Source organism: Pan paniscus, chromosome 2 (genome assembly GCF_029289425.2).
Source record: "Pan paniscus chromosome 2, NHGRI_mPanPan1-v2.0_pri, whole genome shotgun sequence".
Classification (NCBI taxonomy): Eukaryota; Metazoa; Chordata; class Mammalia; order Primates; family Hominidae; genus Pan; species Pan paniscus.
The window spans coordinates 28,400,900-28,425,688 of record NC_085926.1 but is presented as its reverse complement, the minus strand read 5'-3'; the positions used below and the strand labels follow the sequence as shown (position 1 = coordinate 28,425,688).

The 24,789-nt window shown below is 35.0% G+C and overlaps 1 protein-coding gene across 3 annotated transcripts in view; it reads right to left on the bottom strand.

The window, feature by feature from the left end:
- The window catches only part of ZCWPW2 (zinc finger CW-type and PWWP domain containing 2), a 173,026-nt gene that overhangs the window by 45,127 nt on the left and 103,110 nt on the right, over positions 1-24,789 (bottom strand). For all 3 annotated transcript variants that reach the window (XM_034956013.3, XM_024928041.4, XM_055109590.2), the window contains exon 4: positions 1,160-1,277. In XM_034956013.3, coding sequence (XP_034811904.2) covers positions 1,160-1,277 — 118 coding nt within the window. The remainder of the gene's footprint in view (positions 1-1,159; positions 1,278-24,789) is intronic.

Below are 24,789 nucleotides of genomic sequence, written 5' to 3'. Positions count from 1 at the left end.
ATTACTGGGTATATACCCAAAGGAATATAAATCATTCTATTATAAAGACACATGCACACGTATGTTTAACACTATTCACAATAGCAAAGACAATGACTCAACCTAAATGCCCATCAATGGTATAAAGAAAATGTGGATAAAGAAAATGTGGTAAAGAAAATGTGGCACCTGTACACTGCAATAAAGAAAATATGGTACCTGTACACCATGGAATACTATGCAGCCATAGAAAAGAGTGAGATGAGTCCTTTGCAGGGACATGGATGGAGCTGGATGCCATTAGCATTAGCAAACTAATGCAGGAGCAAAACCAAATACTGCATGTTCTCCCTTATAAGTGGGAGCTAATTGACAAGAATACATGGGCACATAGAGAAGAACAACACACATTGGGGTTTATCAGAGGGTGGAAGGTGGGAGGAGGAAAAGGATCAGGAAAAATAACTAATGTGTACTAAGCTTAATACCTGGGTTATGAAATATCTTTATAACACATCCCCATGACACAAGTTTACCTATATAACAAGCCTGCACATGTACCCCTGAACTTAAAAGTTAAATATATACAAAAAATGTCAAACCTACTATAATCTTTCAAATGGTTTCACTTAAAAAGCTAACTATATACCATAGTATTGAGAATTCAATAAAACTTTCTTTGAAAATAACCTAAAATATTATCACAATTTTTCACCTAGTTTTTTTTTAAAGTTGAAGTTTCTCTTCTATTCCTGCCCTGAACTTATTTCAAAATGCAACATTTTGAAAATACTTTGTTCTGTAATAATACAGCATATCCAAGTGAAATTTTAATGCCAGGAATATATTTAAAGCTATGGTTCCCATTGTGAAATATATGCCTTTTAAATACACAAGGGCATCTATGTAGATAGTCTAACGGTAAAGAAGATAGATAACAAAAGTGCTAACAAGAACTCCTGCATTTAAAAAGAGTGTATGTTTAGTCATTGAAAATTGTTTTAGGGGACAAAATATATGCTATTCATTGATATAAAAATAATTTTCAAATAAACAATGATATACTATTTCCCTATGAAGAGAAAGAGATAGAGATTTTTGAATGAGCAAACATATTTTGGAAAACATGCATTTGAATAAATCCTTATTTCAGAGTAATAAAGAAAAAATATTTATACACCTTGTTGTTTTGATAGGCAGCACATTTCCAGTCTTTGCTCATGAGAATATCCATAGAATAGACATGCTTCTTGTAGTGCACTTTTATACCACTTCTTTTTATTCTTACACTTTTCTGGCTATATAAATACAGAAAAAAGAAAAAAATTCATTTTTAAATATATAACTTTGTTTTAAAATCCACTTATTAAGCTGGAACAAAATCTAATTTGGAGCATTGTATAACATATTTCTTAGACTTTGGTATCTAATTATTATTTTAATATTATTTTAGAATTCAGCAAAATTGTGAAAATTTTGCAAGTTAATAGTCAAAGGGTCAGATGTTTGGTTCACTAAGATAATCATGATAATGTTATTCATCTCACACTCAGGAACTTACAAAAAGGCCCTCAACGTCACAAAGTAGTTAATATTAATAGATTTAATAAGAATAATGTTGATTTCCTTTTAAAAAACATAGCAATTATACTAAAGTGGTACAAATTGAAAAGCAAGTTTCTTATTAGAAGAAAATTAATTTGGCAGGGTGCAGTGGTTCACGCCTGTAATTCCCAGCTACTTGGGAGGCTGAGGTAGGAGAACTGCTTGAACCTGGGAGGCAGATGCTGCAGTGATGTGAGATTGTGCCACTGCACTCCAGTCTAGGTGAGAGAGTAAGACTATGTCTCAAAAAATAAAATAATAAAAAATAAAAAATTCTATTCACATCTAGTTTTAGTGTTACAGCAGATATTAACATATGCATACAAATTTCTTAAACCTTCTGTGCCCTAGTTTCTTTATCTAAAAACTGTGAATGATAACACTACATACATCATAAGGTTTCATGAGTATGAAATAAAATAATAGATTATAGTTTCATGGCATAATAAGAACTCAGTAAGTTATTTTACTTGGATACAGCACATTTTCTAAATGCATATTTAGTTTTCAAAAAATATATTTTAAGAAGAAAAACAAAATGAAAAAATATCTGGGTCAAAGATAAATATTAAATTGACCTAGTCTAATAATGTTTTCAGTGTTATTTTAAAACTCGGCAAAAAGGATTTTTATAATGTTTTTAAATGTTATATTTATAAAATGCATGCCATCATTTTCATTTTGAATACCAGCAAAAGGAATATGGCTATTTATTTTATTAACCTATAATTAACACCTATCTATAAAGATTATATTTTTCTCTCAGATGTATAAGATAATTCACCCTTTACACAGAAGTGTAAATCTATATAAGACCCATATTGAATTAATTCAGAGAATGAAACTATATATTTAAAGCTCTTCTCAAATGTCACCATATTCTTAGAGTCCCCAAATTAATATCAACTCTGTGCTCCCACTACACATAAATACTTTCATTTATTGATTTACTACTTTCTGACTTCTATTACAGTTATTTGTGTTCATGACATCACTACCCATAAAATGAAAGGTCCATGAAGATGGAGGCAATACATAATATTTCATCTTTGCATCCTCCACAGTACTCATTTGCCTATACCTCATGGTATATTATACAAAGTATTCAGAAAGAGGCTGATAAATTGCATTTGGTCCTGGGCACTGATTAACTTGACATAAAAGCAGTGAAACAATAGGATCAAACAAAACTCTACTTTTGGACACATAATCTATGAATTTCATTCATTAAGTAAGTTATTTCATAGGAAACAGATGAAAAGAGGCAGATACAATTCACTAAATATTGGAAATTTTAAATTATTTTAAGGATGTCTAAGCTAGCCTTCACAGATTTTAGACATTTCTGCAAGTCAACTGTTATAATATTAAATTAGAAATTATGGTGAAAAATCACTTTAAAGCTTATAGCACTAAACAGTTCCTACACTATTCTGTATATAGGAATAGTGTAGGAACAGTTGCTATAATATTCCCTAAAGCAGGGGGTCAGACCAGTACTAGTCCATGACCGGTTAGCAACTGGGCAGCACAGCAAGAGGTGAGTGGGGGATGAACAAGCATTACTGCCTGAGCTCCACCTCCTGTCACGTCAGCTGTGGCATTAGACTCTCATAGGAACATGAACCCTATTGTGAACTGCACGTGGGAGAGATCTAGGTTGTGTGCTCCTTATAAGAATCTAATGCCTGATGATCTGTCACTGTCTCCCATCACCCCCAGATGGGAACCTCTAGTTGCGGGAAAACAAGCTCAGTGCTTTCACCGATTCTACATTATGGTGAGTTATATAACTATTTCATTATATATTACAATGTAATAATAATAGAAATAAAGTGCACAATAAATGTAATGTGCTTGAATCATCCCAAAACCATCCCCCTTCCTTCCCCCAGTCCATGGAAAAATTGTCTTCCATGAAACTGGTCCCTGGTACCAAAAAGGTTGGAGACTGCTGCCCTACAGAAATAGTATAAGAAAATAATTAAAGAAAATTCTTGAGAAAAATCAGTGCCATATAGCTAAAATAAACTTTGATGACTTAGGGGAACTGAAAAGGTTTGTTTTAACACTTGTGTCTGGGAGTCTTTGAACTTATCAGTAGGCATGTGCCACCTAGTGGTACTACAAATTAAAACCTCCTAAGGAACTCAAAAAACTAAGGATCTATTTGAAGAGGAATTTTAATTTCCAAATTAGGTTCAACTGTGCTTTGTATTTTTAAATTACTTTTTTTTAATTGAAGAAGGGATAAGGTGCAAATTCTCACAATATAGAATGTGCCTTCCTTCCCATCCCAGGTACTACTTCTCCCAAAATTACTATTACTAGTTTCTTTTACAGTCTTCCAGAGATATTATATATTTATAGAACTATACAATTTATATAATATTATATATTTCTACAACATATAAATATATAATGAATGTTATGAATAGTTATATATAATTGATTTTTTAAATTTTCTTGCAGATTGCTGAATTTATTGATTCAACATATTCCAGACTCTCAGGATCTATCATTGAAGAAAACAGACAAAGCTTACATTGTAGCCTATGAGAAGAGACAATATATAACAAGCATAAAACAAAAGGCTATAGTGTAAGAGGTGGTAAGTGCTCTGTAATAAAATGTAAGGCAAAGTCAGGGTGATCATGAGTGCTGAGGGGTGGGTAATGAGTGGTCAAGGTAACTCTCATCAAAAAGGTGAATTTAGGCCATGATCTCCCTGAAGGAGGACAGGAAGTTAGCCATATATAAATCCATGGAAAGCATACTCCAGGCAGAGAAAAAAATCCTCTAATGTGGGAGAGTACATGTATATTAAAGAAGCATCAAAGAATCCAGTGTAGCTGAGTCTAAACGATGAAGAGAGAGAGTAATAGGAAATGATTTCAGAAAATTAACAAGGGCCACATCATCAAGGCCTTTGCGAGCCATTGTAGGGTCTTTGGCTACTACTTTGAGTGAAAATGGCACTATGGCAGAGTTCTGAGCATAAAAGTAATATTTGATTTGAATTCCTGTTTTTAAAGAAATCATTCTCATTGCTTTGATGAGGAAAGGCTATACAGAGGCAAGTATAGAAGTAGGACAATTAGTTAGGAGGCTATTGCAACAATTTATGCAAGAAATGATGGCAGTGTGGACCAGGGCAGTAACAGTTACTGTAGTAAAAAGTGTTAGGATTCTGGACATAATTTGATGACAGAGCAAAAAGCACGTCCTGACCACTTGAAAACTGGTTTTGGGAGAAATGGAGGATTACTCTAGGACTTTCAAACTCAGCGGGCAAAAGGATGGAATTTGCTCTCTACTGAGATGAAGAGTCTGTCAAGAAAGAAAGATTTGTTGGAAGATCAAGAGTTTGGGGCGGGCGCGGTGGCTCATGCCTGTAATCCTAGCACTTTAGGAGGCCGAGTTGGACAGGTTGCCTGAGCTCAGGAGTTCAAGACCAGCTTAGGCAACATGGTGAAACCCTGCCTCTACTAAAAAATAAAAATAATAATAATAAAAAGTTAGCCGGGCGTGGTAGCATGTGCCTGTAGTCCCAGCTACTCGGGAAGCTGTGGCAGCAGAATTGCTTGAACCCGGGAGGCGGAGGTTGCAGTGAGCCGAGATCCTGCCACTGCACTCCAGCCTGGCAACAGAGCGAGACTCCGTCTCAAACAAACAACAACAACAACAACAACAACAAATAGTTCAGACATACTGACATGAGACTTCTCAATACCCAAGAGGAAGATAATTATGACATCGAGGTGGAGATGTCAAGTAGCAGTTGGATATGAAAATTCAGGACAGAAAACTTACCTGCAGATAAACTTTAGGAATTACATAAACACATACACAAATGTGCATGTGCGCGCGCGCGCGCGCGCGCACACACACACACACACACACACACTGTATTTAAAGGCAAGAAATATGGATGAGAGAACTGAAAGAATGAGAAAACAGATGTATGTATATCCACATATGTGGCATATATGTACCCCTATTTATTTGACAATGCTCAACTGATGGACACTTAGGTTGTTCCTAATACGCTGTTGGAAGCAATGCTGAAATAAAAACATTTTGTCCATATGTCATTTTGCCCACTTGAGAGTATACTGAAAGATAAGTTCCAAGACATAAAATTACAGGTTTAATGTATGTATATTTTAAATTTTGGAGGTTATTGTGAAATCACTTTTGAATGAGGAGGTCAAAGTTTACAATGCCACAAGCAATATATTCAATATATTTCCCCACACCTTGCAGAACACTTCTGTTCTGAGTTTTGACATCTTTGCCAATCTTTCTTTTATTAATTTTTAATTTTTGTAGGTACATAGTAGGTGTATATACTTATGGGTTACATAAGGTATCTTGATACAGGCATGTAATGTGTAATAATTAGATCAGGGTAAATGGGATAGCTAACGCCTCTAGCATTTATCTTTTGTGTTACAAACAATCCAATTATACTCTTTAGTTATTTTTAAATGTAAAATTAAATCATTTTTAACTATAGTCACCCTTTTGTGCTAGAAAATACTAGGTCTTATTCATTCTTTCTATTTTTTGTACTCATTAAACATCTCCACATCCCCCTGACACTCCATTACCCTTCCCAGCCCCTGTTAACCAACCTTGTACTCTTGATATCCATGAGTTCAACTCTTTTAATTTTTAGCTCCCACAAATAAGTGAGAAAATGCAAAGTTTATCTTTCTGTGCTTATTTCACTTAACGTAATGACCTCCAGTTCCATCCATGTTGTTGCAAATGATTGGATCTCCTTCTTTTTCATAGCTGAATAGTATTCCACGGTGTGCTCCACATTTTGTTTAACCATTCATATACTGATAGATACTTAGGTTGCTTCCAAATCTTGGCCACTGTGAACAGTGCTACAATAAACATTAGAGTGCAGATTATCTCTTCAATAAACCGATTTCCTTTCTTTTGGGTATATACATAGGAGTGGGCTGGCTGGATCATACAGCAGCTCTATTTTTTTGTTTGTTTATTTGTTTGCGACAAAGTGTTACTCTGTCACCCAGGCTGGAGTGCAGTGGCATGATTTCGGCTCAGTGCAGCCTCTGCCTCCCGGGTTTAAGCAATTCTCCTGCCTCAGCCTCCCAAGTAGCTGGGATTACAGGCATGCGCCATCACACCTGGCCAACTTTTGTATTTTTAGTAGAGACGGGGTTTGTCATGTTGGGCGGGCTGGTCTTGAACTCCTGACCTCAAGTGATACAACCACCTTGGCCTCCCAGAGTGCTGGGATTATAGGCATGAGCCACTGCACCCAGCCTACTTTTAGTTTTTGATGAACTTCCAAACTGTTCTCCATAGTAGTTGTACTAATTTATATTCCCACCAACGCTGTACAAGGATTCCCTTTTCTCTACATCCTCACCAGCATTTGTTATTGCCTGTCTTTTGGATATAAGCCACTTTAACTGGGGTAAAATAATATCTCATTGTAGCTTTAATTTGCCTCTCTGGTGATCAATGATGTTGAGCACCTTTTCATATGCCTGTTTGTCATTTGTATGTCTTCTTTTGAGAAATGTCTATTCAAATCGTTTGCCCATTTTTTTATTAGATTATTAGTTTGTTTTTTTTTTCCTATAGAACTGTTTGAGCTTCTTATATATTCTGGTTATTAGTCCCTTGTCAAATGGGTAGTTTGCAAATATTTACTGCCATTCTGTGGGTTGTCTCTTCACTTTGTTGATTGTTTCCTTTGTTGTGCAGAAGTTTTTTAACTTGATGTTATCCAATTTGTCCACTTTTGCTTTGGTTGCCTGTGCTTGTGGGGTATATTACTCAAGGAATCTTTGCCAAGACTGATGTCCTGGTGAGTTTCCCCAAAGTTTTCCTGTAGTAGTTTCATAGTTTGAGGTCTTAGATTTTAGTCTTTAATCCATTTTTATTTGATTTTCATTTATGGCGAGAGATAGGGTTCTAGCTTTTCTTCTGCATATGGATATCCAGTTTTCCCAGCAACATTTATTGTAGACTGTCCTTTTCCTAATGTATGTTGTTGGCACCTTTGTTAAAAATGAGCTCATTGTAGATGTATGGATTTATTTCTGCATTCTCCATTTGTTCCACTGGTCTGTGTGCCTGCTTTCATGCCAATACCATACCATTTTGGTTACTATAGCTCTATAGTATAATTTGAAGTCAGGTAATGTGATTTCTTCAGTTTTGTTCCTTTTGCTTAGGATAGCTTTGGCTATTCTGAGCCTTTTGTGGTTACATATAAATATTGGGACTCTTTTTTTCTATTTCTGTGAAGGATGTCATTGGTATTTTCATAGGGATTGCATTGAATCTGTAGATTGCTTTGGGTAGTATGGACATTTTAACAATATAGATTCTTACAATCCATAAACATGAAATATGTCTCCATTTTTTTCTGTCCTCCAATTTCTTGCATCAATGTTTTACAGTTTTCATTGTAGAAAATTTTCACTTTTTTGGTTGAGATAATTCCTAGGTATTTTATTTTATATGCAGCTAATGTAAATGGTATTACTGTTTTATTTATTTTTCACATTGTCCACTATTGGCATATAAATATCCCACTGATGTTTGTATGTTGATTAGTATCCTACAACTTTACTGCATTTGATTATTAGTTCTAACAGCTTTTTGGTGAAGTCTTTAGGTTTCTCTAAATATAAGATGATATCACCTGCAAACAAGGATAATTTGACTTCTTCCTTTCCGATTTGGATGCCCTTTATTTCCTTCTCTTGTCTAATTGTGCTAGCTAGCACTATGTTGAATAACAATGGGCATCCTTGTCATGTTCCGTATTTTAAAGAAACGGCTTTCAGTTTTTCCCCATTCAGTATGATACATACCGGCTGTGTGTCTGTGGTTTTTATTATATTGAGGTATGTTCCTTCTATACCCAGTTTTGTGAGGTTTTTATCATAAAGGGATGCTGAATTTTATCAAATTCATTTTTAGCATCAATTGAGATGATGATATGGTTTTTGTCTTTCATTCTTTTGATATGCCACACTGATTGATTTGTGTATGCTGAACCAATCCTGCATCCCTGGGATAAATCCCACTTGATCATAATGAATCATCATGTTAATGTGTTGTTTAATTATATTTGCTAGTATTTTGTTGAGGATTTTTGCATCAGTATTCATCACAGATATTGGCCTGTAGTTTTCTTTTTTGATGTGTGTTTGTCTGGTTTTGGTACCAGAGTAATACTGGCCTCATAGAATGAGTTTGAAAGTATTCCCTCCACTTCTATTTTTTGGAATAGTTTCAGTAGAACTGGTATTAGCTATTCTTTAAACGTTTCATAGAATTCAGCAGTGAAGCCATCAGGTTCTTGGTTTTTCTTTGCTGGGAGACTTTTTATTATAGTTTTTATCTTGTTACTTGTTATTGGTCTGCTCAAGTTTTGGATTTCTTTGTGGTGCAATCTTGGTAGGTTGTACGGTCTAGAAATTTATCCATTTCTTCTAGATTTTCCAATTTATTGGCATATAGTTGCTCATGGTAGCCACTAATGAGCCTTTGAATTTCTGTAGTATTGATTGTAATGTCTCCTTTATCATCTCTGATTTTATTTATTGGGTCTTATCTCTTTTTTTCTTAGTTAATCTGGCTAAAGGTTTGTCAATTTTCTTTAGCTTTTCAAAAAAAATTGTTTTGTTGATATTTTGTATTTTATGTTTCTATTTCACTTATCTCATCTCTACATCTTCAATATTTATTTTTTTCTACTAATTTGAGTAAAAGAAAATCAGTTGAGTTTGAGTTTTGTTTGCTCTTGCTTTTTTAGTACTTTACAATGTATCATTAGGTTGTTTATTTGAAACTTTTCTTCTTTTTTAATTTAGGCACTCATGGCTATAAACTTCCCTTTTAGTACTGTTTACTGTATCTCATAGGTTTTGGTATGTCATGTTTCCATTATCATTTGTTTCAATGAATTTTTAAATTTCCTTCCTTCTTCTTCTTTTTTTTTTTTTTTTTTTTTTTTTTAAGACAGAGTCTCGCTCTGTCACCAGGCTAGAGTGCTGTGATGCGATCTCGGCTCACTGCAACCTCTGACTCAGTGGTTCAAGCAATTTTGCCTTAGCCTCCCGAATAGCTGGGATTACCGGCATGCGCCACCACACCCAGCTAATTTTTGTATTTTTCATAGAGATGGGGTTTTATTTACCATGTTGGCCAGGATGGTCTCGGTCTCCTGACTTCATGATCTGCCAGCCTCGGCCTTCCGAAGTGCTGGGATTACAGGCGCAAGCCACTGCACCCGGCCTAAATTTCCTTCTTAATTTCTGCATTGAACCACTGGTTATTCAGGAGCATACTGTTTAATTTCCATGTGTTTATATAGTTTCCCAAACTCTTCTTGTTATTTATTTCTAGTTTTATTGCATTGTAGTAAGAGAAGATACCTGACATACATTCAATTTTTTTGAATGTTTTGAGACTTGTTTTGTGACCTAATATATGGTCTATCTTTAGAATCATCCATGTGCTGAGGAAAAGAATGTGCATTCTGCAGCCATAGGATGAAATGTTCTGTAAATGTCTATTAGGTCTATATGTTCCAAAGTGCAGACTAAGTCTGATGTTTCCTTGTTGATTTTCTGTCTGGAAGATCTATCCAATGCTGAAAGTGGGATGTTGAATTCTCCAGCTATTATTGTATTGGGACCTATCTATCTCTTTAGGTTTAATAATATTTGCTTTATATATCTGGGTGCTCCAGTGTTGGGTGCATATATATATATACATATATATATATCATATATATATACACACACATATACATGCATATATATATACATATTTACAACTGTTATATCCTCTTGATGAATGAACTCCTTTATCATTATATAATAATCTTCTTTGTCTCTTCTTACAGTTTTTGTCTTGAAACCTGTATTGTCTGGTATTAAGAATATCTACTCCTGCTCTTTTGTGGTTTCCATTGGCATGGAATATCTTTTTCCATCTTTTATTTTCAGTCTACCTGTGTCTTTATAAGTGAAGTATGTTTCTTGTAAGCAATGGATCATTGGACCTTATTTTTATATCCATTCAGCCACTCTATGTCTTTTGATTGGAGAGTTCAGTCCATTTACATTCAATGTTATTATCGATAAGAAAGGACTTACTCCTGCCATTTTGTTATTTGTTTTCTGGTTGTTTTACAGTCTTCCTTCTTTCCTTCCTTCTTCTCTTCCTTTTAATGAAGGTTATTTTTCCTGGTAGCAAATTTAAATTTATTGCTTTTTAATTTGTGTACCTGTTGTATGTTTTTTGATTTGTGATTACCATGAGGCTTGTAAATATTATAACCCATTATTTTAAGCTGATAACAACACTGCTTACATGTTCTTACATGTAACAAACTAATAAGCAAAAAGAAAATACCTCTGAACTTTAACTTCTTCCTCCCTCTTTTTAACTTTGTATTGTTTCTATTTATATCTTATTTTACTCTCTATGTCTTGAAAAGTTGTTGCAGTTACTATTTTTGATTGGTTCATCTTTTAGTCTTTCCACTGAAGAGCAGTTTACACAACACAGTTACAGTGTTATAACATTCTGTGTTTTTCTGTGTACTTTCTATTGCCAGTGAGTTTTGGATCTTCAGATGATGTTGTATTGCTCAGGAAGATCCTTTTCTTTCTGATTGAAGTACTCTTTTTATCATTTCTTGTAGGACAGGTCTGGTGTTGAGGAAATCTCTCAGCTTTTGTTTGTCTGGGAAAATCTTTATTTCTCCTGCATGTTTGAAGGATATTTTTGCTAGATATGCTATTCTAGGGTAAAAGTTTTTCTACTTCAGCACTTCAAATATGTCATGCCACTCTCTCCTGGCCTGTAAAGTTTCCACTGAACAGTTTGCTGACAGGTATATCGCGGAGTACCATTGTTTGTTATTTGTTTCTTTTTTCTTGCTGCTTTTAGGATCCTTTCTTTATCCTTGACCTTTGGAAGTTTGATTACTAAATGCCCTGAAGTAGTCTTCTTTGTGTTAATTCTGCTTGATATCCTATAATATTCTCATACTTGGATACTGATATCTTTCTCTATGTTTGGGAAATTCTCTGTTATTATCCCTTTAAATAAATTTTCTACCACTATCTCTTTCTTTACTTCCTCTTTAAGGCCAATAACTGTTAGATTTGCCCTCTTGAGGCTATTTTCTAGATATCGTAGGTGTGCTTCGTTCTTTTTTTTTCTCTTTTGTCTCTTCTTTGTATTTTCAAATAGCCTGTCTTCAAGCTCATTAATTCTTTCTTCTGCTTGATCAATTCTGCTATTGAGACTCTGATGCATTCTTCACTATGTCAATTGCATTTTTTCAACCCAGAACTTCTGCTTAATTCTTTTTAATTATTTCAATCTCTTTCTTCAATTAATCTGATAGAATTCGAAATTCCTTCTCTGTGTTATCTTGAATTTCTTTGAGTTCCTCAAAACAGCTATTTTGAATTCTGTCTGAAAGGTCACGTATCTCTTCAGGATTAGTCCCTGTTGCTTTATTTACTTTGTTTGGTGAGGTCATGTTTTCCTGGATGGTCTTGATGCTTGTGCATGTTCATCAGTGTCTGGGCATTAAAGAGTTAGGTATTTATTGTAGTCTTCACGATATGGGTTTGTTTGCACCTGCTGTTTTTGGGAAAGCTTTCCAGGTATTTAAAAGAGCTTGAGTGTTGTGATCTAAGCTGTATCTGCATTAGTGAGCCCCGTAAGCCCAGTAATGCTATGGCTCTTGCAGACTCATAGAGTGTTGGATAAGATCTAGAAGAATTCTCTAGAATATCAGGCAGAGACTCATGTTCCTTGACTTACTTACAAACAAACAGAGTCTTGCTCTCTGTGAGTCACCTGGGGCTGGGGGTGAGGTGACACAAGCACCCTTGTGGCCACCACCACTGGGAATGCACTGAGTCAGATCTGAAGCCAGCACAGTACTGGGTCTCGCCCAAGGCCCACTGTAACCACTACCTGGCTACTGCCTATGTTCTCTCAATGCCATAGAGATCTACAATCAGTAGGTTGTGATTGTTTTTTAAAAGCCATTTATATTTTCTTTTATATGGAATGATGATTCAAGTCCTGTGTTAGTATGTATAATGGTCTTTTTCTTATTGACTGTAAAATAATATTTTTATATATTTTTTAAATATCCCTTTCCTCTATGTACTACAAATATTCTCCTCTGTTTGTAGTTTGTATTTTAGTACTTTTGTGTTTTCTTTTTTGTTCATTTAAGTCTTTCTTCCCTGTAGAACTAGTTTGGACTTTTTCCGCAGGTTACTATTTGTACCCATCCCATTTATTAGACAATACAACTTTTCTTATTTGAATACAACCTGAACCATTAACTATAATTTCAAGTACTTTTGAGTTTATTTGTGGAATTTCTATATATTTCTATTAATCTGTCAAATCACTATTAGTACCATATTGCCTTAACTAGTGACATCTTGTTACATCTATCATATTTTATAGGCCTAACTCTCTCTTTTGTTCAACCTTCCAACAAATTTATAATTAGTTTGTCAAAAGTCTCAATTGTTTTTTTTTAATTGAGATGGCATTTAAATTAATTTAAGGAGAACTGACATCTTCCATATTAAATCTTCCACATCAAGAAGAGAAGAGGATTATATCTTTCCATTTACTCATGTTTTATTTTTATTTTTATTTTGAGACAGAGTCTTGCTCGTCACCCCGGCTGGAGTCCAGTGGTGCAATCTCGGCTCACTGCAACTTCCACCTCCTGGGTTCAAGCAATTTTCGTGCCTGAGCCTTCCGAGTAGCTGGGACTAAAGGTGTGTGCCACCACACTTGGCTAATTTTTGTATTTTTAATAGAGACAGGGTTTCACCATGTTGGCCAGGCAGGTCTTGAACTTCTGACCTTAGGTGATCTGCCTGCCTTGGCCTCCCAAAGTGCTGGGATTACAGGCATTAGCCACCACAGCCAGTCTCGGGCTTTATTTTCTGTTTCTTAGCAGCATTTTGAAGTTTAATTCACACACAGATCTTGCACATTGCTTCTTAGGCTTACACCAGTGTATTATTTATGTTTTGTTGCTATTATAAATGAGAATTTTAGTCTCTTCATATTTTCAAAATGGTTACTTCTTTTTTTTTTCCTTCCAACTTTTATTTTGGGTTCAGGGGGCACATGTTGAGGTCCATTACATGGGTAAATTGTGTGTTATGTGGGTTTGGTGTACAGATTATTTCATCACCCAGGCAATGAGCACAGTACCCAATAGGTAGTTTTTCTATCTTCATTGTCCTCCCACCCTACTAGAAGATTGCCTCAAGTAGGCCCTAGTGTCTACTGTTCCTATCTTTGTGTCCATGTGTACTCAATGTTCAGCTTCCACTTAGAAGTGAGAACATGCAGTATTTGGCTTTCTGTTCCTGCACTGATTCTCTTAGGATAATGACCTCTGACTCCATCTATATTGCTACAAATGACATGATTTTGTTCTTTTTATGGCTACGTAGTATTCCATAGTGTCTATGTACTACATTTTCTTTATCCAGCCTACCAATGATGGGCATCTAGGTTGATTCCATGTATTTGCTATTGTGAATGATGCTGTGATGAACATTCATGGGCTTGTGTCTTTAAGGCAGAAAGACTATGACCTGACACGCTACTGAATTTTCTTATGCTTTTAATCGTTTTTTCCTATTGTTTATAATAGTTTTGTTTACCATAGTTTTTGTTTGTTTGTTTGTTTGAGTTCCTTGGGTTTTACAGGTATATAATTGTCTACAATAATGTAATTTTTCTTCTTCCTTTCTTGTGTGGGCACTTTTGATTCTTTCTTTGGTTAATTATATTAGCCAATTAGACCAGAATAATATTACATAATAGTAGCAATCTTACCTACTTTTAAAAATTCAAATTTCCCACCTGAACAACCAGTTTTTTCTCTAATTAAAATAAAAATGTAAAATGAGTTCATGTTCTTTTCGTGAGATGTTGAAGTAATTCGCATTTATTTAACTCCATTATTTTGAGAAGTTAACAAACAAGTTTGTTTGAAATCATTCTCATAAACTTAGCTCTTTTAGACATTATCATAATCTTTCAATTTGAATCTTTCACTGAAAGGCTTCTGGATTGGCAAGAAAGAAGCAAAGACTCAGCATCTCACTAAATATAATAGATTCATTCCATATACTAATTACTGGATAAAGTTTGTGAAAGATGAATAAACATCATGCTTGAATGAACTACAGTAATACCATTATGGTTAAGTTCCATCTTAAAATACAATAGCATTTAAAGAGATAAATATTTGGTTTGGAACACATTTATATTATATTTTAGAAACAAATTAGCAAAGGAAGCAAAGCTGTTTTATAAATAAGGTAAAACTAAGGTAAAAACTACATTTAGAAAAATTATCTTTTGAAAGCATGGAAACATTTACATTTACCTTTCTAACCAGCAATCAAATAGATAATTAAGTTCATATTTAACAAATAATTATTCTCAAAGACAAATACTATTCAAAATAGGATTCAAGCTTAAGCAGAAAGCAACTGCCATTCAAACTTTTTCAACTGTAATCCAGATGTTTCTTAAGCCATGGCTAAAATCTACAGCAGTTCCTGTGATGTTTCTGATAACACTAAAATAATAAAATGTCCTGAAATTAGTTTTACTCCCCCCAATATTAAAAATCCAAAGTGTCCTCTAGCATGTAAGAAACAAAATTCTAAGCTTCATTTCAAGTTAAAGCTCCTGTGCCCTACAAGCTAGGGGTACACTTCAGGCTGCCAGTGGTTCTCCTTGTCCATCTATGCTTCTTCTTCTCCCCCACTATGTTCTGAGTCCTCTGTGGCTGAAAGAGTTAGATATGGAGAATACAAAAGAAATTGCAGAAAATATATTTATTTTTCTTCTATTATGGCAATCTAGGATTGGTGCTCTCTGGGCTTGAAGTATTTTTTTGTTACTACAGTGTGCTTTGCGGGTTGTTAGAGGGTCTTCTCTCCCAACTAGGAACATCTGATTGCCAACTTCCTCGAGAGGAGCAATGTCTTTTTTTTAGTTGGTTGCTTTCAACCTATATCTCATTATCATATTCTGCCTCTTTCTGCTTAGGTTGCATGAAGGCAGGAAGCCCTTTTGGGTGAAGACCCTTTTAAACTGACCCCTGGCTCTTCCCATGTTGTCTGCATCATTGCTCCTGAAAACTGGAATAATGCTGGCCATTACAGTGCTACCATCTGTCTTCAGTTTTCAGTGTGTAGATTTCTCAGGGAGAAGTTTTATATCAATATACTGTATTGCTCAAGCTCCAAGACACATTCATCAGGCATTCAAAAAAATAAAAAATAATAAAATAAACAAAAAAACACCCTTGTACTACACATGAGGTAAAGAAAAATGGCCATCTTCTTTTCCCCAAGATAGGGAGGAAGGAGGTATAGAGAAAATGCCACAATATACCAAAATTTCCTCCCCTAAAATTTTCCTTTTGATTTCTTTTCATTCCCTTTCCTTCTCTTTTCCTTCCCTTCCCTTTACTTCTCTTTCCCTTCTTTTCTCTCTCCCTTCCCTTTCTTTTCTTCTCTCCTTCCTTCCTTCCTTCCCTCCTTTCCTCTGTCCTTCCCTCCCTCCTTCTTTCTTTCAGAGGGTCTTGCTCTGTTGAACAGTCTGGACTGCAGTGGCATGATCATAGCTCACTGGACCCTTGAACCCCTGAGCTCAAGGGATCCTCCCACCTCAGCCTTCCAAGTAACTAGGACTACAAGCATGTACCACCACCAAAAAATTTCTGTATGTTCAACCTCCACCCTTTTATAAAATTGGGTTAAGGGATGCCAAGCAAGTTTGGCACCTCCTTGTAAATCCTGCATACATACTCTTGTACCTCACTTTGCAATGCAAAAATAATTATTTTTGTACTTAGCTTGAGGTTCTAAAGACTTTCACTAAAATCTGAGTATATCTATTAATTTTAGAATTTTCAAATTAGCTTCTCTCCCAACCCAAAGCAAAACAGACAAATTTTAATTTTTTTAATTTAAAATTTAAATTTAAACATTTTCAAGGCAGCTCTGTAGTAAAAACTTCCAAGAACCTAGCTTATAAAGTCAAGGGTTAATACCAGTAACTCCAGATGAGACCATAGGAAGGAGTGGGTATCATGATCATCACATTCCAGTAAATCCTATGATTCCAAGAAAGGATATTATATCCTTAATATGTTTATATTACTTTGGCAACTTGAGTTTTCTCAATCAGTTTTATTAAATTTTCAGTGGAGGATAAAGGAAGTAATAATTATAGAAAGAGAAGAAAGACACTTAGACTAAAAATTTATGTAAACTTATGAATATAAATAAGATTATTTTTGATAAATGAATAAGCATGGAAATGTTTGGAGCAAGAGTGAGGTTTGAGACTAAACATACGGCTAGACAGAGAAGATAATGCTCTATGTCTGAGAAAATCCCTAGCTGTGTCCAAAAGTGAAAAGTTTGTAAACCACTGTTCTATGTGATCTTGTTTTAATCAGGTATTATTGACCAACTGAAAGCCTTAACCTCATTTTTCCTTTCCCATTTCCTTAAGGAAGAAGTTGAATGTCTCTTTTCAATAACTTTGGACTCACTGAACAAGGTTTGTGCTATTTCTGCATACTAATGTGGAGTAAAAAAATTCAAGGAAAAAAATACATAAGGGTTTGTCCACCGGTGAGGCCAGTGGAGAGAAATTTGCAATCTGGCAGAAATTCATGTCTTCTGTTGTTTCCTATTTTAAGACTTTTTTCCTCTACAAGAGAAATAATCAAGATGTAATAAATAATAACCTGGGGTTGTAGCAGGATAAATCTTAATTTTCAAACTTGAATGTATAAGCAATGTCATATTACCTCATATTTGCAAAATCAAACTGAATGTGACAGTGCTCATCCAACCAGGATAATAAGAAATTCGATCTCTGTCATTTTGGGGCCACCTTTTACATTCCCTAGGTTCACATAAATCAGAAAGTCATTGTGCCTAAAAGGTGCTTGAAAAATGAGGGCAGATCACTGCTCTTCAGCCCATCACGGTTACATGAATATTATTTTTGTTCAAGTCCCTCGAAGTTAGGCAGCCCAACACCTTCTTTGCCACACCTTCACAAAAGAATCTTTTCAGAGTCTAGGAGCCTTGATAGCATGGGTTCAACCTCCCTGGGTATACCATGGTGCTATTCTTCTTCAGGGTACTGCCACATGCCCAGGGCACTGACAGACTTCTGTTCTCTTCCAAGTGTGAGAGACTATCTTCTCTGTCTTGCTATTCCTGTGTCTCCCTCGCAGTGGCCCTGGCCTTTGTGTTCCCAGTCTGCCCTGCCCACCCTCAAGGAACTCAGATCCAGAAAACAAGGAAACCCTGCTTTTGACCACCACAACAGAAAACTCCCCTGACATATGAGAATGTAAGGGGCCTGACTACTTTTCGCAGTAAAAGAAAGAGAAAAATACAATCAAGAAAAAATTATTAACAACCAACCAGTGGTGTCTGGTTAATTGTAGGGAAGAATGTCCTAGCTATGTGGCTTTGAATATTAGAATAGATAGGGAGGTGACAGTCTTTCCTTCCTACCCTTTGGTATTCTACTTCTTAACTCTGCCTTTTGCTTTCCCCTAATTTTTCTACATAGCACTCAAAAATAACTAACATACTATACTGTTTTTCTTATTTATTTATTTATTTATTACATGTCTTATTCCACTAATTTAAATTTTATGAGGGCATTCAATTTGGTCTATTTTGTTCACTTTGGAACCTAGAAGAATTTCAAATAATAGGAGTTCAGTAAATATTTATTGAGTAGTATAAATAGATATATTTCGTTCAAGGTGGCATGAAAAACAACCCAGTCAGGAAACTGGAGATGAAAATGAAAGGCTGCTACATTTTTTAATCCTGAATTATGTGATTAGCCTCTACAAAGGAAAAAGAAAAATTTATAAACATAATGATCACCTGGTATTACAGTGATACTAAAATAATATAAAACTTCATTTTGGGTAAACAATTTAGGTCTGTAAAGTATTTCATAGGTCACTGATTTATCCTCTAGTATTGGTAGCACTTTTTTCTTGAAAAAAATGTGTGTCTAATGTCAAGTACAATATTATACAAAAAATGGTACCTAACTTTAAAACTAAAGTAATTCAATCAAATGTTCTTAGTATGACCAATCTGGGGGGTGGGAGAACCTCATAACAACACTCTAGGTACAATGACAACATCTATAATCTAAAATTATCAATTCAAATATCAATATTAAAGCTAACTGCAAATATAAGCACCTCCAATTTAGAAAATTTATCTTTTAGACCCAATGTTTATATATTTAAAATCTGGAAAACTGGAATCACACATACTTACAATCTTCTTTATAGAGCTTCAAAAATTCATTGGTATGATTTCAAATATTGATCAGTACTTTAAATTATTTCTTATATGTCTTTAGCAACATGTGGATATAAGTCATAGATCTCATAATCTAAAGAAATAAAAAATTATTATCCTTTGGACTGCATCACCACTAAATGTTTAAAAACCAACACTACCACCTATTATAAAGTATCTTCCTAGAGATTTATGTCAATTACTGCTATTTATACATTCAAAGTTGCAGTGTAGCTGACTCTAACCATGTATTGCACTGACGCATCATTCTATTTACTATTGTACCAAAGCTATCGCTCTTTTCCTCTGTTGGGCAGATCGTTTTCACTTAAAGCAGTTCAGCAGAAACTTAATCACTAGGATATCTTGTCTTCTTTAAATTGGATTTCTGCAACAGCAACCAGTAATCCAGACAGTAAGAACATTCCTGTTCCTTTGATACAAACTAGAAGATTGCCACATTATACCCATGTGCATCAGAGAATCCATAGATTTAGTTAGCCTCCTTGGCTTTCTAATAATATCTGCCTTCCCACTCACCTGTCACTTTAACATAGGTTCATACAATCTTCAAATAATCAAATATGGTTTATTTAGACAGCTTATTCAAATTATTGAATACTTGAAGCAAATATTGCTTAAAAACTATTACTGACTTGTTGCTTACTCTGCTTAAGTTTCCTACAGACACAAATAGTAATTTTGCTTCCTTAACTCAGCAGAATTTTAAGATCAAAACAACTTATGTACCCCACTCTTCATGCCACTGGAAAGTGTAAACTATTAAAGCTAAAAAAAAAAAAAAAAAAAAAAAAAAGTCTAGCTCTGTTTAGTGTGATCCCTTACATCAGATTGACAGATAATGCCAAGAATGCAATGGGCACTAGAGAAGAAATTAGCCAGAGAAAAATAATTAGAAAATTTGGGAGTCAAATCTTTATAGTGTAATTCCATTACTTGGCTTGAAATATTGGAAAATATCAAGACAGAAGACCAAATTCCTAACTGGGTACTCCCTGCAACATTGCAGGTAGGGCTGGGGAGGTAGGAAATGAAGCAGTTTATGATAAAATGGCTCCAATGAACCAATCAGAAAAATCACAAGGTACTAGATAAGCTTTGTATTCACCTAGACTTTAACATATATTTACTAAAAGTTTTGAATATCTAAGCTCTTTTCCTATCTAGAAGGAATAAACAACTGCTACATGTGGCAATTTTTTTTAAAGAAGCCCCAATCTGACATTTTAGGTTTGTCCACTATCTGGAGCGACATCCTTTTGGAAAACAATTTTTATATCACCAATATGCCAGTCATACAGTGTGATAGACCTGAAATCAGATTTTGAGAAGAGAAAATGAGAGGGCTCTGGATGTCACAGCAGAGAGAAAATCAGGCACCACCAAAAGAAGAAACATATTTAAAAGGACAAGGGAGTTTAATGTCACAATCCTGCCCAAGATTTTCCTGGCTTCTTTGGTACCACAGCTTCATAAATACTTTCATACATTCCATAGAGTAAACACAATAAACACAATACAAACAATACACTTTCACATAAATATCTTCTTTAGTTAATTCCAGTACCACACAGAAGATATTTTGGGAAAATAATCTGCTATACAGTGGTTCTTGAGATTTACCAAGGAGAGTGATTTCAAGAATACGTTTTTTGTTTTTTGTTTTTTGTTTTCTTTGGAGACAGAGTCTCGCTCTGTCACCCAGGCTGGAGTGCAGTGGCGCAATCTTGGCTCACTGCCACCTCCGCCTCCCGGGTTCACGCCATTTTCCTGCCTCAGCCTCCTGAGTAGCTGGGACTAGAGGCGCCTGCCAGCATGCCTGGCTAATTTTTTGTATTTTTAGTGGAGACAGGGTTTCACCGTGTTAGCCAGGATGGTCTCAATCTCCTGACCTCATGACCCACCCGCCATGGCCTCCCGGAGTGCTGGGATTACAGGCATGAGCCACCGTGCCTGGCCAAGAGTAGGTATTTTTAAGGAGCTCTACAGCAGAATGTGATGACCAGCAAGCCTGGGAACCAAGAGTAGATCAAAACAAACAAATATAAACAAACAAAAAAACACAAAACGAACAATGGCAACAGGATAACAACATTTGTATTAATAATAATCAGTTACTGCTACGTTAAAAGGGAATGAAATAAATCCTAGGTTTTAATGACAACATGAAGAGCCTTCAAATCCATGGCAAGAAATCAATGTGCTAAGCATGACGAAAAGACCTTTCACATCTTTATTCAACTTTGAAAGACCCTGGTTAAAGGTTAAACTAATTAATCAGGTTGGCTGAAATAACAACAGTTGATCAATAAGAAGGCCTGTGCGGCTTTCCAGTTTACAAATGATAGTTTATTATGAATTTGGTATGCTTATGAAGATGAGAAGCAGATGCCCCAATGTAAATTTCAAGCAGGTTGACATACAGTATAAAAACCTGGAGTTTGTAATCATAAGACCTGGGCTTGAGTCCTGGTTCTGCTGCTGTGTAACCTCAGGCAAGTCACTTAACCTGAACCTCAGCATTTTTAACAACAAATGAAGACTATGTGAGATTATCATTTGATGTCTACAGTCCAAAAAATGAGATAGGCACTCTATTCACAATAGAGAGAAGTTGGCTGTGTACATATTTAATTTCTATAGGAGTTCTACAATTTAATGAACCTAATATTTTAAACTTACTAAGTTCTTCAATGCTCATATAGTACTGACAGGCACCATCCTAAGCGCTTCACAAATAACTCATTTAGCTTTTTAACAAGCTTATAAAGTAGGCACTAGAATCCTCATTTTACAGATGAGAAAGCAGAGGCACTGAGTTTAGAACTTGCATAAGTTTACATAGAGAGTAAGACAGAGCTGTAATTCATAACAGACAACCTAGAGAGTTTGTGTGTTTAGCTGCTACAAAACGATATTGTTTCACTACAAGACGATATTGTTTCACTACAAGGTAATTCTATTGCCTAACTATCAAAGATGGTGTTATAAAGAGTTCCTTAGCCCATATCATAAAAAAATAAGTGGTGTTGAAAATGATGAGAAACTGCCATTTGGCATTTTCTGTATCAGGTCACTTTTATATTGCTTAGGAAAAAAATTGTAGGACAATTAATCGTAGTTAAAAACTTAAATCACCAATGAACTGTACATTTAAAAATGATTAAGATGGTAAATTTTATCTTATATCTATTTTAATACAATTTTTAAAAAGAATAAAAACACTGTGTACAGTTTAAAGTATTTTATATATTCTGATTTCAAGATGTAGAATTTTTATTTTTAACAAAACTGAAATTCATCAGGTCTGTAGCAAAAAAAAGTTGTAAACTCTGCTATGTAAAATGATAGTGAAGTATTAGTAATATATTGATGAATACAGCACAAGAAGCAAATGAGCATAGAGTCAATAGATAATTTTTAAGGCCAGTGCTTATCTAAAGTGCTGCTATCTTCCACTGCTCTAGCCAGGCAGACTGCTGCAGGTAGAGACATTAAATAGAACTGCAAGAAGTGTACAGGTTTAAATCAGCCATGGAATAAGCATGCACTCATTTGCACTAAGCCTTTAAAAACTCAGGATTAGCCTAAAAAATTTTAAGCCACAATATTAATGGATATCAAGACCTGAACCTAAAAAAATGTTAGTATACTTGGATGCTATTTTCTACTCCATATTTGCTTATTTTTTATAGAATATGTGTTTAAGGTGAAACTCTAGTTGTGTTTATTACAAACAGATGCTCAGATTCTATGTTTAATGATAGAATCAGAAGGGCAGGTGGGAAATCTAGGTAAAGAAGATGGTTAAATATGTGATGCAGAATCAGTACATATTCTGTGAGCTAAACAAATGGTAAAGAAGTGATAATTCTAAATTTATTTTCAAAACTAGTTTAGTCAGCACTGTTTAGGATTTGGGGATACTGGATTTCACCTAATTCATGGACCGGACCTGATCCTTTACTAGAAGATACTTTAAAGGAAAGATAGAGGTCAGAGGTATAAAGAAGAGATGATGCCATTCCTACTGAAACTATTCCAAAAAATAGAGAAGGAGGGACTCCTCCCCAACTCATTCTATGAGGCCAGTATCATCCTGATACCAAAACCTGGTATAGATACAACAAAAAAAGAAAACTTCAGGCCAATATCCTTGATGAACATCAGTGCAAAAATCCTCGTCAAAATACTGGCAAACCAAAGCCAGCAGCACATCAAAAAGCTTATCCACCATGATCAAGTTGGCTTCATCCCCAGGATGCAAGGTTGGTTCAACATGTGCAAATCAATAAATGTGATGAATCACATAAACAGAACTAAAGACAAAAAACACATGATTATCTGAATAGATGCAGACAAGACCTTTGATAAAATTCAACATCCCTTCATGTAAAAAACTCTCAATAAACTAGGTATTGAAGGAACATACCTCAAAATAATAAGAGCCATAAAAGACAAACCCACAGCCAATATCATACTGAATGCAAAAGCTGGAAGCATTCCCTTGAAAACTGGAACAAGATAAGGATTGCCTCTCTCATCTCTCGTATTCAACACAATATTCGAAATTATGGCCAGGGAAATCAAGCAAGAGAAAGAAATAGTATTCAAATAGGAAAGGAGAAAGTCAAATTATCTTTGTTGCAAATGACATAATCCTATATCTAGAAAACCCCATCATCTCAGCCCAGAAGCTTCTTAAGCTGATAAGCAACTTCAACACAGTATCAGGACACAAAGTCAATATGCAAAAATTGCTAGCATTCACCAACAACAGGCAAACCGAGAGCAAAATCGCAAATGAATTCCCATTCACAATTGCCATAAAAAGAATAAAATACCTAGGAATACAGCTAACAAGGGAAGTGAAGGACTTCTTCAAGGAGAACGACAAACCACTGCTCAAAGAAATCAGAGAGGACAGAAACAAATGGAAACACATCCATGCTCATGGATAAGAAGAATCAATATCATGAAAATGGCCATACTGACCAAAGTAAGTTATAGATTCAATGCTATTCCCATTAGACTACCATTGACATTCTTCACAGAATTAGAAAAAGCTCTTTCAAAATTCATATGGAGCTGAAAAAGAGCCTGAATAACCAAAACAATCCTAAGCGAAAAGAACAAAGCTGGAGGTATCATGCTACCTGACTTCAAATTATACTACAGGGCTACAGTAACCAAAACAGCACGGTACTGGTACCAGAACAGACACATAGACCAATGAAACATAATAAAGAACCCAGAAATAAGACCCCACATCTAAGTTATCTGATCTTAAACAAAACTGACAAAAATAAGCACTGGGGAAAGGATTCCCTATTTAATAGAAGCTACTGGGAGAACTGGCTAGCCATATCTAGAAAATTGAAACTGGACCCCTTCCTTACACCATTTACAAAAATTAACTCAAGATGAAATAAAGACTTAAATGTAAAACCCAAAACTATAAAAACACTGGGAAAAAAAAACTAGGCAATACCATTCAGAACATAGGCATGGGCAAAGATTTCATGACAAAAGTCAAAAGCCATTGCAACAAAAGCAAAAATTGACAAATGGGATCTAGTTAAACTAAAGAGCTTCTGTACAGCAAAGGAAACTATCAACAGAGTAAACAGGCAACCTACAGAATGGGAGAAACTTTTTGCAATCTATTCATCAGACAAAAGTCTAATATCCACCATCTATGAGAACTTAAACAAATTTACAAGAAAAT